This window comes from Bombus affinis, chromosome 12 (genome assembly GCF_024516045.1).
Source record: "Bombus affinis isolate iyBomAffi1 chromosome 12, iyBomAffi1.2, whole genome shotgun sequence".
NCBI classification, from domain to species: Eukaryota; Metazoa; Arthropoda; class Insecta; order Hymenoptera; family Apidae; genus Bombus; species Bombus affinis.
Genome location: NC_066355.1, coordinates 9,904,789 through 9,916,742, shown reverse-complemented (window position 1 = coordinate 9,916,742; position 11,954 = coordinate 9,904,789). Strand labels below are relative to the sequence as shown.

At 36.4% G+C, this 11,954-nt stretch overlaps 3 protein-coding genes across 5 annotated transcripts; 1 reads left to right on the top strand and 2 right to left on the bottom strand.

The window, feature by feature from the left end:
- The first annotated feature begins 150 nt into the window (after positions 1-150).
- Positions 151-2,606, top strand: LOC126922395 (transmembrane protein 17B-like). Of its 2 annotated transcripts, none has more exons than XM_050734958.1 (4): positions 151-514; positions 595-698; positions 802-915; positions 2,471-2,606. In XM_050734958.1, exons 1-4 carry the CDS (start codon positions 451-453, stop codon positions 2,477-2,479), a joined length of 291 nt encoding a protein of 96 aa, XP_050590915.1. In that variant the 5' UTR covers positions 151-450; the 3' UTR covers positions 2,480-2,606. The 2 variants fall into 2 exon arrangements, with proteins under 2 accessions (XP_050590915.1, XP_050590914.1); XM_050734957.1 differs by lacking the exon at positions 2,471-2,606 and adding an exon at positions 992-1,723.
- Positions 1,177-2,868, bottom strand: LOC126922393 (glycolipid transfer protein). Its single transcript, XM_050734951.1, has 6 exons — positions 2,795-2,868; positions 2,505-2,650; positions 2,371-2,426; positions 2,181-2,302; positions 1,885-2,035; positions 1,177-1,610 (listed from the first exon to the last, which is right to left on the bottom strand). The coding sequence occupies exons 2-6, from the start codon at positions 2,644-2,646 to the stop codon at positions 1,446-1,448; spliced, it is 636 nt and encodes a 211-aa protein (XP_050590908.1). The 5' UTR covers positions 2,647-2,650; positions 2,795-2,868; the 3' UTR covers positions 1,177-1,445.
- On the bottom strand, positions 2,694-7,049 carry LOC126922373 (uncharacterized). Of its 2 annotated transcripts, XR_007712718.1 has the most exons (4): positions 6,899-7,049; positions 4,349-5,877; positions 3,187-4,167; positions 2,694-2,866 (listed from the first exon to the last, which is right to left on the bottom strand). XR_007712718.1 is itself a non-coding variant. In XM_050734914.1 (3 exons), exons 1-3 carry the CDS (start codon positions 6,899-6,901, stop codon positions 3,954-3,956), a joined length of 1,746 nt encoding a protein of 581 aa, XP_050590871.1. In that variant the 5' UTR covers positions 6,902-7,049; the 3' UTR covers positions 2,915-3,953. The 2 variants fall into 2 exon arrangements, 1 of the variants encoding a protein (XP_050590871.1); XM_050734914.1 differs by lacking the exon at positions 2,694-2,866 and having other exon boundaries at positions 2,915-4,167.
- Positions 7,050-11,954: the final 4,905 nt, after the last annotated feature.

Sequence of the window (11,954 nt, the reverse complement as noted above, 5' to 3'; positions counted from 1 at the left end):
GACTGATGCAGATTTTTCTAAATAGGTTATTGTTATTCGTTTTTAATAGATGTGATTACATTCCTGTAATTAATTACGTAGTTGATTTTTCGTTGTATTTAAAACTTGTGTACTTTTGTACTTTTCTTTCTTAAACAATTTTGCAAAAGGGATGGAAGGTATAAAGAAAGCGGAAAGAAAGAGATAGAGTAAAAAATGTACTATACGGAAGATTCCAGATCGAGATTGTATGTATATGTATGTTGTGTTAAGCGACATGTAAAATAAGAATGTGTAAGATATAAATATACGAATGCTGAATGGATGTAAATCTTAGATTGTATAAACGTTTAGAGCTGTTTGAAGATAAAAGTGTAACAATTATAAATATTTCCTTAAAATATCGGAAATTGTTATTGTTACAATTGATTTTAATAACGTTATGATCATGTCGCAGAATTTGTTTTGAAAATGTCACAATTTACTACAACAAATGTTATTAATGAAACATCTTCCAAGTTAATGTATCATGATTGTAAGTTACAACTTGTGTAAATGTAATTCCTTTAATTAGAAAAGAATAACATCTCATTTGAAATAGAATATATTTTACAGATAACAAAACAAGGTCTAATTTACCATTTCAAATAGCCCTGTATGTGAATCTATGGCTTTTCCCAGTTTGGCTGTTGATTACTGTTGTAAACTTGGATGCAAAAGTAAATATCATCTGTGTGATGAAGTTATAAAATGATGTTATAAAATCAACATCTAATCTATATTAACTTATATGTATTAATTTTATTTATTATTTGTTCACAGTACAATAATTTGACAAATGTTTATAAATTGCTAACTATAGCAATATTTCTAATACTTTCAATTTTTGAAAGTTTAAAGTTATATTTAGGGTACCTTGGAAATCTTACCGGAAAGGTAATCATACTTTATTTGTAATAGACTTTCTTTAGTTGATTTGTAGATTTTTGTCATGAAAGAAAGTTAATATTAGATTCCAGAATTAACTACTTGCTGGTTAATCTCGATATTAATACAACTTCCCCTAGAGGCATTTCTCCTTTTTGATCGTGGAATACCATCTCATTATAGTGAAACATTTATCAATTCTTTTATGGTTTGCCTTCTTCTTATTGAAATTATTACAGGTACGATAGCTTTAATGAATTTAGCAGATCATCGTGCTAAAGTGTTTTATTTAATGCATTTATACAATACATGTACATAAAATGGATGTTAAACTGTTCTAAAATACCTTTATAGCTAATCTCATTTTTTAATTATATACAGAATTTTGAGCAAATACTGGCTAAGTGTAATTACTGTATAGTATACTAGTATATTATATTAAAATACCGCAAAATATTGCAGATCTTTCCTTTAACAAATATTCTCAATTAACACAATACCTAATGAACACAATTCTCAGACTAATAAAATGTCTTATCTCAGAGGTTATTAGTTTTATAAAATAACTGTATCGCTAATACGTTTTCTCGTAAACGCATTAAATAAATTTCTATGCTCTTTATAATGATGCTAATCTCGGTAGTTTGTTCATTAGTAAATGTTTGTAAAAGTTGCGAACGTGTAGGAACCATGAGCGAAAGAAGCTGTTAACAAAAAGTCGAAAATTATAGTAAATAATAGTATGTAAATAAATAGAAAAATTGTGGAAAGTATTAATTTATTTGAAAAATATAAACTCATATTTCGTCAAACTCAACACGTGTATTATATGAATGTTTTTATGCTTTGACATCAATTGATTGGAAATGTAATTAAATAGTATAATTAAGAATGTACATATGCATTTCGTATAATACAAGAAAAGAAGAACAATTTTTCGCATGTATGCGAATACGTTTTTAGTAAATACTGACTTACGTCAAAAAGTTGTTGCGCCATCCAACCGTGATATGGCTGTAGAGCTTCTTTATAAGCTTTTTTTAAAAATGCTACTAAATCCTCTGTTGGTGTTGCCGTTTTCGAGTCCTCGACAATTTGTTCGAAAAATAACAGAATCATATGCAAAGCTCTGTAATTTATAGATTGGAGTTTCGATTTAACTAATGAACAGAATAAGTGATGGAGAAGTATTAATACACACGAATCGAATTAAGCAGAAACCAAATAAGAAAGTGGAAAGAATAGAAATGCATAAGAAAAAATGCTACACGCACCTGGTTAACCACGTTAGAGCATCTGTAGCGATTAATTTAGTTTCAGTATTTTTTTCAATTAGAATCATATTTTGTAGAATCGCGTTTTTTTCTTTATCCTTTGCATGCCGGGACGTGAGTTTCTAGAATTATTTTTAGGTATATATATGATTATCCTTGTGAATGATCGCATTTTAAGGTATATACTTACATCAATGTTGCCCTGGATATCATATTTAACTGGAGCAAACACTTTGCCAAGTTTTTCTGAAACATTCGTGTTCGTCTTTATAGATTTCGTTTTTGTGTAGGTTATGTGATATTTACTGGATATCAAATGCGTACCAATAATTCGCACAAGACCTCGAGCTGCATCTAAGAATTCAACGGTTCTTATTTTGTCTTCTGTGATATTTGGAAATAAAACTTCTATTTGATAAGTAAAGACATCCTCGTTATCGTTTGCACTCGACGAAGGCGACAACATAATTCTGTATTAGGATAACGTAATTTCAGTTATAACTACAAGAAACGTATAACGAAAGTGTTTATTTTTAAAAGTTTTTAAGAAATATTAATAATGTTCTTGCAGTCTTTTTCAATATATTATCGATCGGTTTATGATAAGTAAATACTTAGGATTATAGCTGTTAGCTGCAATATATAAGCTGCAATAGCAATTTTATCCTAGAGTTATCTGTAACAAACTGAAAAAACTGATGAATATTCTGATAAAATTTAATTAAACGATTACGTGGCATGGTCGTGTAATATATATTTTATTACATCGTTAACTGGATTGGTTTTACGGACACTTTTGAATTATTTTTTTCAAAATTATTTTCACAAGTTTATTAGTCGTTTCGCAATTTCATATTAGCTATGTCTACAAATTATTATCGTCCATAAGGCATCCTAGTTACTATCATGTAAGTAACCCAATGTTTGTAGAATATGTCGGATATTAATGTTATTTCTTGATTGTAAATATATCAAACTAAATTCGTAGTTATTAAACTATACATACCTATACGTGGCAATTTCACAATTTTATCGTATTTTCGGCAATAAGAAATAGAGATTCTGGTTTTATAGCATTCGTTCCTTCTGTAGTGTTATTGTATACATTCGTTCACACATTCGTACATAGAAATGTCAATGCACAATATATGTATTTCTTTATCAAATACAATGTATCAATAGTTGCTACAAAACTCTATAGTATTTACAAAATATGTTAGAATTTAATGAAATGAAGTATGTAGTTAATAACATTGTATGACGTATGAAATTCTCATTTTCTCCTTCCATGTTTAAATACATGCACGCACACACGTTCTCTTTCTCTATCTATCTATCTATCTATCTATCTATCTATCTATCTATCTTTCTCTTTGTGTCTCTCTATGATTTTATTTTGTTATAAATAGCGTACACAGGGCAATAAGGTTTTTCGAGTCCAATACGGAAAGCTTTACTGTTACAGTTTTCACAAAAACCGATAAAACTGGGAAAAATTTCTCTTCAAATATAGCGCATTAGAGAAACAAGCTCGTAGGAAATATCAATAATTAATTAGTAAGCAAATACATATTGAGCTTGAAGTTATTTTCGTTCGAATTAGCATTAGCGACGAAGCATTATTATTAATATTAATCGTGCTTACTCGCTATGCGAAGATTATAAAAACATAGGACGTTGATTCATCGGCGTCGATTTTTATCGTTCGACATTGGCTATATTCCCGCTTTCAAGATATAAAATCGTGGCAAAATGACAATAACCTTGGAAAGTTTAAAACGCCGTTGGAAGTGGATATTTGAGAACATTGCCAGTCGAATCTTCAGCGACGAGAGTCAGTGCGGTAAGACAATGAGGTGGAGCTGGTGGAACTAACGCCTCCAGAGGTGGTCGAGAGCCTGGAAACTGTTTAGAACCAACTACCATTCCACCAGATGTTTTTCTGAGCTCTATTACTCGTACTCCGAAGCGTGATCTTACGACGTTTCTATGATAAAAAAAAAAAAAGAAACGTATATACATACATATATAAACAATAACCGTTTTAAAACTATAATAGCAACAACGGAAGAGGCTGAGTAAGTGAGTGTATGTGCAAGTTTTGTGTACGTGTATTGGGCGTATATGCGTCAGTGAATCAAAATTGGAAGAGAAACATTTTATTATACCTTTTCCCATCGTACTCGATGTCGTGGAAAGGTCGGTTGAAAACGTTGTCCATTTCGTTGTTGAACCATCGATGATAAGCAAGAAACGCTGCGCAGGATGGTGACCAAAATGTACGATCAGTTTGCAAATTGGAAGGGGTTTGTTCCGATGCAGGTTGCATCAGACTCTTGGAAAAGGATCTGTTTAATTCAGGACTAGCGGGTGCGGATAGCCTGCCAAGTAATTGGGAAGGGTTTTGAGAAGACGAAGGACGGGACGATTCGGAAAGTAAGCGATTTCTTCGAGGACTCCCTAACATAGCGTATGGTTCTTGTATCGTGACTGTCACGCTGAGCGGTCTACTCAGTGCGATCGTTGTGTGTTGAGGATCTCTTCGTAAAACGGGGTTGCGATTGAAATCGATCCCAGCCGCTCCAACAAAGACACGATCGACGTAATCGAATCCGCGGCCCATTATGCCTTCATGAGTATGTCCGAGATCAAAAGTGTGTCCTAATTCGTGGAGAACCGAGCCAAGAGTCGTGGCGAAGCAGCCACCGTGCGTACCGCGGTAATTACTGTCATCCATCAATTGTTCGGTATCGATGACCGTAGCGTCGAGGAATCTAGGCAATATTTGCGCCATGCAGGTAGGCCATGTATGAAGACATGCCGAACCGAATAACGCTAATCCACCTCCACCGAGCGCGGCGTGTCCTTGCGTCCTCGCGAGAATATCTTCGCGAGTGCGTGGATTTGGCGCGCCTCGATATCTGGTACAGGAAAGAAACGCAAGATATTTGCGATCTTCCGATGCCAAGGGACCGGTCATTAATTCTCGCGCAATGAATTTCCAAAGTTCCCGCTGATTCATTGCACGTGCCTGATCGACGTCGAGCATGCTGTGCATTATCAAGCATTCCATACCACCCAAGTCTCGTTCCAGTTGAAACGTTTTCCTTCCGTAACCCGCCTCCCTTAACTTCTCGGCGGTGAGAGTTTGTAAAAGTCGGGCACCGAGACCTATCCTTATCGTCGCACTTTCCGGTGACTGGTCTTCTCCTTGTGGACCTTGGAAATATCCATCGTGTCCGAAGCAAACCACGTAGACAGGAGTTACACGCAGTCTCGTCGTTCTCGGCTCGTGAATTAGAACTAGTCCCTTTTTTTGGCCCGCCACTTCTAATTCCAACCTGTTCGGACCTCGTGTCAATTCTACTATTACACGAAATTCACCAGATACGATTGGCCACTCGGAACTTTGATTATTTTCATTTCGTACGGTGATGAAGCTATACGCCATCGACGTGCGACCTCGTATCAGAGCTAAACTATAACATAAGCTCTCTCCATCCGTAACGTTCGTTATCGATATCTCTTCTGAATTCTCATTTTCCGTGGATTTGCATTGTCGGTTCTCCCGTTCTAATGGAAATTGTCTATTACCTTCGTAATAACATTTATGCTGACACCGTTGTTGTTCTTGCTGCCGTTGCTGCTGATGTTGCTGCTCACGAAGAAGATTTGTCAGATTCGTGTCTGGAAGTACCTGTGAAGTTTTTTATGTACAATTTCAAGATATATTGCTAAACGTTAAAAAAAATTAGAAAGACGAGGGTAACGAGAGTTAGAAACGGCAACGATTATAATGGCAATGACGAGCAGAAGCACGATAATAGCGGTAATAACGACAATAAAAATAACGATGACGATGACGATGACGATAACGATAACGATGACGATGACGATAACAATGACGACGATGGCAATGACGGCAAAGACGACGACGAAGACGAAGACGACGACGACGACGACGAGGACGACGACAACGACGACGACGATGACCACGTCGGCAAAGGCGAAAACGATGATGAAGACGAAGACGACGATGTTACCCCCTTTGATAAAAGTGTATCATTTACATAGAATTAGGGAAGCACAGAGATGTGGTTTTATTTTATTTTTATTTTTTACAACTTCAATGCTTCATTCGATGGATAAAAAGAATAATAGCAGTTTCACGAAAAAATGACCATATCGATGTAAAGTGACAATTCCAAGAGAGGTGCTGCGATCTCGCGGTGATTTAGAAAAGCTTCTCTACGGAGTAGAATCCTCCAAGTTGTTTCCCACTTCAATTTCCGTTCTTCGGACCGCACTGACACGTACCGTCACATAGAATGTCGAAAGGAATAAAGGCAAGTCGATCGAGCGATTTATTGATTTCCCTTGAATAGCAATGAGAAAGTTTCGTTCAAATCGTATAAGATTGGCTTTTATTAAGGAAAAAAAGATATATACGTGCAATCACCGATAAGAGTGCGAGATAAGTAACGAAACGATGTGTCGATATAAATTAAAACGACCAAAGAGAGGGAACTTTGTAGTCGGTGTTAGAAGAAAGAGAACAAACTTTCGAGTTGGAGAGTAAACGAGGTGTGTCGATAAGGAATTATTCGAATTCGCGTTTGGTTGTCAAGGATGTAGGCGTGCAAGTCTGACAAATTGAATCGGAATTTTTAAGCGGCAGTACGATTTGCAGCTTTTCAAATGTCAGCTATTTCACTCACCATCGTAAAAGAAGTGTGTAGAAATAGAGTAGACGTACACGTTAAAAATGAAAGGGAAGAAGGTACGTGCTGAACGATCAGCTTCAGCCGGCTCCGTACATACGGAGAGAAAGACTGTGGCGCCGGGACGACGGCGGACGGCGGGTTGCGGTACTATGGCGTCCTCGCAGCGACGCATGCAGTCGCACAGGCGCACTCGCGTTTCTCTTCGTTCTGCGTTCCTCTCCTTTCTCTTTTTTCCTTTCTTCCACTTTGTGTTAACACCCCTTTTTTCGTACTCTTTCTTGTTTATTCGCTCTGAGAGATCTGTCTCGCTCTTTCCCTAAAAAACGTATATCCCTCTGCTGTATATCACAACGATCATGAAGATACATGGACGTGCAAATTTTCCTTTCTCCCCTCTTGTTTATTTATTTGTAGAATTTGTTACGTTATTTCGATTACTTTCGTATTAATTGTATTTTTCTAGCGTCGAAAAGTATCTCTCATCGACCGTAGAATTTTTATCTAATGGAAAGTTTTGATTAACGTAAATAAAAATCGGTCGCGATGTTTTTAAACAAACAACGCTTTTACCTACCAGCAATGGTTGTATCTAACAATAATAGTATTATTATTGTAATAATACAAAATTTGATGCTTCTTCGTGGACAAACTTCGATCGATGCTACACTAGTCGCAGAATTGTATTAATTTGTACGATGCCGTGCTTTATCTGTGAGATGATTTCAATTGCGACGGTACAACGTTCGATCGACTAATCGCATATGCGCGTGATCACGAGTAGGGTTGATTCGTAAACGGTGTCAAGGATGAGCAACAACAAACATCGTTTCAAGATGTTCACGATTTGAATTCGTTCTACTCTTAATGTTGTGTAGTACTTATATTCGTAAAACTTGATTCAAATTAGTCAAGTTATCTGAATTCCAGCAATTTACATACATTCGAGTAACTTAAAACGTGTTTATCAGCGTAAAACTGTTATTTACTTGACTCGTTCTTATTAATCACGTCATTTGATTTCCACTCGTTTGAATTCAAGTAACTTGACTAATCCAAACGAGACTTAAAGAACAGCCAATAGTCGTGACAAGCTTTTCCTCCTTTCTCTTTCTTTCCCTATATATCCCTGTATGAAAATAATGTTCTACAGCGAAGCAAGTATTATAACGAGTACTCCGCTTCGGATATTTTACACGCTATTCCATATTATATCTATTATATCTAAGATGCATCAAATTCCGTATCATCTATCGATAAAAGGATACGAGTCTAACAGTTACATTTGCCAAGAAATTTATGCACATAAGTTATACACTAACATCGTATTAACACTCGCAAACAAAGTGACCACACTGCCATTTACGAGCTAAGACACCTGTTGTTATTTAATACAAATTGATTGCTCTTCTTTGCTCTTCTCTTCTATTATCTAGTTACTTTATTAATAAATCTGCTATTTCGTTCGCGCCACGCGCAGCTACCAGTGTAAAATGTCAAATAAAGCAAAATTGGTTTCAGTTTTCTAATAAACATAGCGAGTAGACGTCCTCCTAATACTTATAGCCAGCTATGTATATACGTACGTATAGGCAGTACGAGAGGATGCAAAATATATGGCAAGTGTCGTTGTCGTGGGGTTAGCGACCGTGAAAGTGCTCCCATGTAAAAGTAGAACGACAGTTTTTCAAAATCGTTGCGACGATTGCGTGCGCCCACAACCGACCTACTTGACGATCGGTCGTTGCACCGTACCTCAGTTTCCTTGGTTGTTGTGGACCTTTGCTTGTCCTCGAACGAAAGGTACTCCGGAACGCGTGTACACGGTAAAAGAAAGTGCGATTTCATTCAAATAAAAGTTTCCACGAACTACGATCTTGAGCGTGTCCGTTGTATCTCGAACGTACTTGCACATTTCATTTCGTAGCGTTAATCGAAGGGAGGATGCTGCGCAAATATGATCAATAGACGGCGAATGTTTATGCACTTATGGGAAATTTAAAGGTGCAAAAATACACAGAATGTATTTAAAATATGCAAAGTATGGCACTCGTCGTAAGATTTGACGAGGCTCAGCTTTCGCCTCTTTAAATTGCATTTATGAAAATATGAATTTATACAAATTTGCATAGATTAGGTTGCTTGGAGAATCTATCGCGAGAGTTAAAAAAGATTTAATCCGAATTAGACTGTCTATAGCTTCATGAGTCTTCTTGAAAAATTCGGTCTATTTACAGGCTCTAGAGCCTCTTTCATTTCTTGAATAAATTTTGTAAAGACCGTGATAAATAACAATGAAACTGTGTTATATTGGAACAGATAGAGGAAAATTCAAGATTCAAAATTTCTCGAATATATGGGATTCGATTTTCTTTCATTACTTGATAGAAATTAATTGATAGAAATTCATTAGAAAAAAGGAGAGAAAACTACCTTTTATCCAATCCAATAGGAGAATCAAATATAATTACGACAAGGATACAGTATGGAGATTGGGAGGAAGAAGAACTGGAATACGTGTACATTTCAGGTCGGAGTGTCGCGATTTCGCGTGCATCGTGCGTGTTTGCACGCGTTTCCAAACTGAAAGGGTTCGCAGACACTTATCCACTCGACACTTGTCCTATCCGGTTGGTCGATCGTGTAGTATGCTCACATACTGGATGGTTGTATTCACATGCGTCGATTTGTATTGCGTGGCACTTGACACGGGAATGAACGAGAAACGGATGACTTTTTTCACTGAAAACTAGGTCGTACCGAAAAAACGAGGCTTCTTTTCTTATCGTTATCATTATCATTATCGTGGTTGTTGTCATTATCGATCATTCGTAAGACAACAACCCTTTAATGAAGAAATACTCTTTTGTGCAACTATTATCTGTGTACATATATCTGTATCGTCACGATCGAATGATGTTTATAAATACCTATTCACTTATTTCCTTTCTCTCAGATAGAAAACGCAGTTCATCAGCTCTTTGTTTCTCTGTTACACGGCCTCCAGCATAGCATCGCATCCGTGATACGTGTTGCGAACGTTTATCAAGCTTAATTTATATATTCGAGTTTTCCGCGATCATAGAAACGGAGTGAGTTGCGTTCAACGATAAGACGAAAACATACGAAAGAAAGCGAGACTATGAAGGTAAGCAGGGGAGAACGAACTATACCGGAGAGAGTAGGCCAATGCCAGTGTCAGCGGCACGGCTAGTAAGTGTCTGACGGTAAACCTGATCGTGAAAACAGAGAAACGAGTTGCACCGATTACGTTTGTTTTTCCATGATTTGTTTCAATACGATCCTGTATATCACTTTACGATATATATGTATAAATCGTGGGTCTAAATCCGTAGTACGAGTGAAGTCAGGAAGATTCCATGGCTCGTAGTAAGACGAAGATCAAGAATAACAGAATTGTGTTGGAGGCTTCGCGTTTGAGAAAGCTGAGTTTGAAAAGCTTGCCAAGTATAGGTACGTGAATTTGCTTAATTCTTAACGAGACAGGAGTTGACAATCGACAGGAGGTTATTTCGCATGCAGAAATATATCGAAAATGTAAAATAATATTCGTTCGAATTTTGATTCACGATGAATATACTTGCCTCGAAAAAGTGATCTTGAAGTTCGTCGATTCCAAATTTCTTGCTTAATATGCAATTCATTGCGAAAGAGTTATCTGTTTTTTTCGTATCTTTCGATTCTCCTTCGTGTTTCTTTATAGACATAACGTCCAAAATATATGCGTATAAGATAGCACCGGAATACAGATGAAACGAAATGAAACGCGATGACACGATGAAAGAACACGTGTATCATTGTCATGCGTAGTTTACGATAAATATACAATGAAATCGTGGAGTGGTAGTATTCTGACAGCATCGAATAGAAATTAACTATGTTGTTATTCTGGAATTTTATACATCTCGATGTCACATTCGTTTCAACTGGGAGAAGGACTTTTAAAGTTCTAAGAAAATCATTAGCATACAATTGCCAGGAAATCCAGCCAGCAAAAGTAAACATAATTAGTCACGTGATAATCCAACTATTAGTAATAGCTATCTAATCGCTAGTGAAAGCGATGTATTATTAGCGTGACTATATTATCGATAAAATTCAGAGTTCAGAGTTGACCTGATCATCGTTATACAAGGGTTGGGAGTTAAACATGCAATTTAATCTGTTAGTCAACCTCTAATCTTTCGAACCTAGGGTACATCGATTCTAGTACTATATTTTAGATATTTTATTATGTGTATATTGTGTATCATGTACACTCTTGTATCTTCAAATTTTTCACAAGCGTATATACTGTATTTTCATTATAATCGTGTACGTATTATTAGTATGGTATAGGCGAAGAAGAGGCTCGGTACACTGGGTGCTTCGGCTCGGGCGAACAATAAACAAAGTATACTAATTGCAAGAGGAAGAAAATCAGCTCACATGCGACAACATCATGTGTAGAATTCAAGATCAAGTAGTTACGCGCATTACGACACTCGAACAAATGATTTTGAAACGATTTTGGCATTGAATCGCACGACACGTAGATACGATGAAGAAATAGCTTATTCATAAAGAGATTCGATGAGATCACGAACAAAGTTTTTTCAATGCGTACAGAAGGGAATTCGATCAAAAGGTTCATCGAACTTGTTGATTCGCACGATCTATGGTATGATTGTTTGGTTAGATAGACGAATACGTAATTTGCCTGAGAACTATTCGATTTCTATGAATTCGCTGTACAAGACTGATAAATGGGTAAACGAAAAGGAAGGAAAGGCAGTATCGAACGAACAGTGTTTTTATTCTGCTCTTTCTTTTTTTTTTTTTTCTTATTCCCCTTTTATCAGATGATCGCGTTGATTTGAATTTTGCACGATGGTTCCCCATACAAGTTACATCAAAGGAAGACGGTATCTTAATCAAAAATACAGTTTATTAATGTAAAAGAGAAATGGCAAAAAAGGAATTTCAGCTTTGTTAAATCAAAACAATTGTTCAAACGGTGCCTAGGACGATTTACGTAATACTATCGGCTATC